The sequence below is a fragment of the Carlito syrichta genome, unplaced genomic scaffold (genome assembly GCF_000164805.1).
Source record: "Carlito syrichta isolate Samal-C Ts95f unplaced genomic scaffold, Tarsius_syrichta-2.0.1 Scaffold242196, whole genome shotgun sequence".
Classification (NCBI taxonomy): domain Eukaryota; kingdom Metazoa; phylum Chordata; class Mammalia; order Primates; family Tarsiidae; genus Carlito; species Carlito syrichta.
Window position 1 is genome coordinate 1 of NW_007186292.1, and position 695 is coordinate 695.

At 62.7% G+C, this 695-nt stretch overlaps 1 protein-coding gene across 1 annotated transcript; it reads left to right on the forward strand.

The window, feature by feature from the left end:
* Positions 1 to 22: 22 nt before the first annotated feature.
* LOC110595056 (adhesion G protein-coupled receptor E2-like) lies at positions 23 to 682 on the forward strand (the record flags this gene model as incomplete). Its single annotated transcript, XM_021709503.1, has 2 exons — positions 23 to 178; positions 536 to 682. Coding segments are annotated over 2 exons (303 nt in total), but the record flags the coding sequence as incomplete, so codon positions are not given.
* Positions 683 to 695: the final 13 nt, after the last annotated feature.

Consider the following 695-nt stretch of genomic DNA (forward strand, 5'->3'; position numbering starts at 1 on the left):
GGCCAGGGCTTGACCTCCACTTTGTCCTCAGACGTGAATGAATGCACCTCCGGACACAACTCGTGCCACAGCTCCACCCACTGCCTCAACAATGTGGGCGGCTATCAGTGCCGCTGCCGCCCGGGCTGGTCGCCGATTCCCGGCTCCCCTAACGGCCCAAACGACACTGTCTGCGAAGGTCGAAAGCCAGATCCCGCGTTCCAGAGACCCCAAGCTCCTGCTCCCATGTCCAAGGGCACCCACACACCCCTCGCAGAATGGCGCTGTGCCCGGCACTGATTCTTCTGAGACGCCATGTGAAAAGAGCAGGGCGTCCCGGAGAAGGAGCTGGGAACCGAAGGAGAAGCTGGGGGAACCCCAGGCAGCAGCCTGTTACTAGGGGTGCCTCCACAGAGGCTGCCCGCCGCACTCAGGCCTCCTGACCCGGCGTCCACCACCCAAGGGGCAGGATACGGGGAGGCACGAGGTGGGGCACAGGCAGGACAGGGGACCCTATCTGGCTGGGACAGGGCCTGACCCCTCTTTGTGTCCCCAGATGTGGACGAGTGCAGCTCCGGGCAGCATCGGTGCCACAACTCCACCATCTGTGTCAACACCGTGGGCTCCTACATGTGCCGCTGTGGCCCAGGCTGGAAGCCCAAACCTGGGCTCCAGAATAACAAGAACACAACTGTGTGTGAAGGTACTTGGTCTGA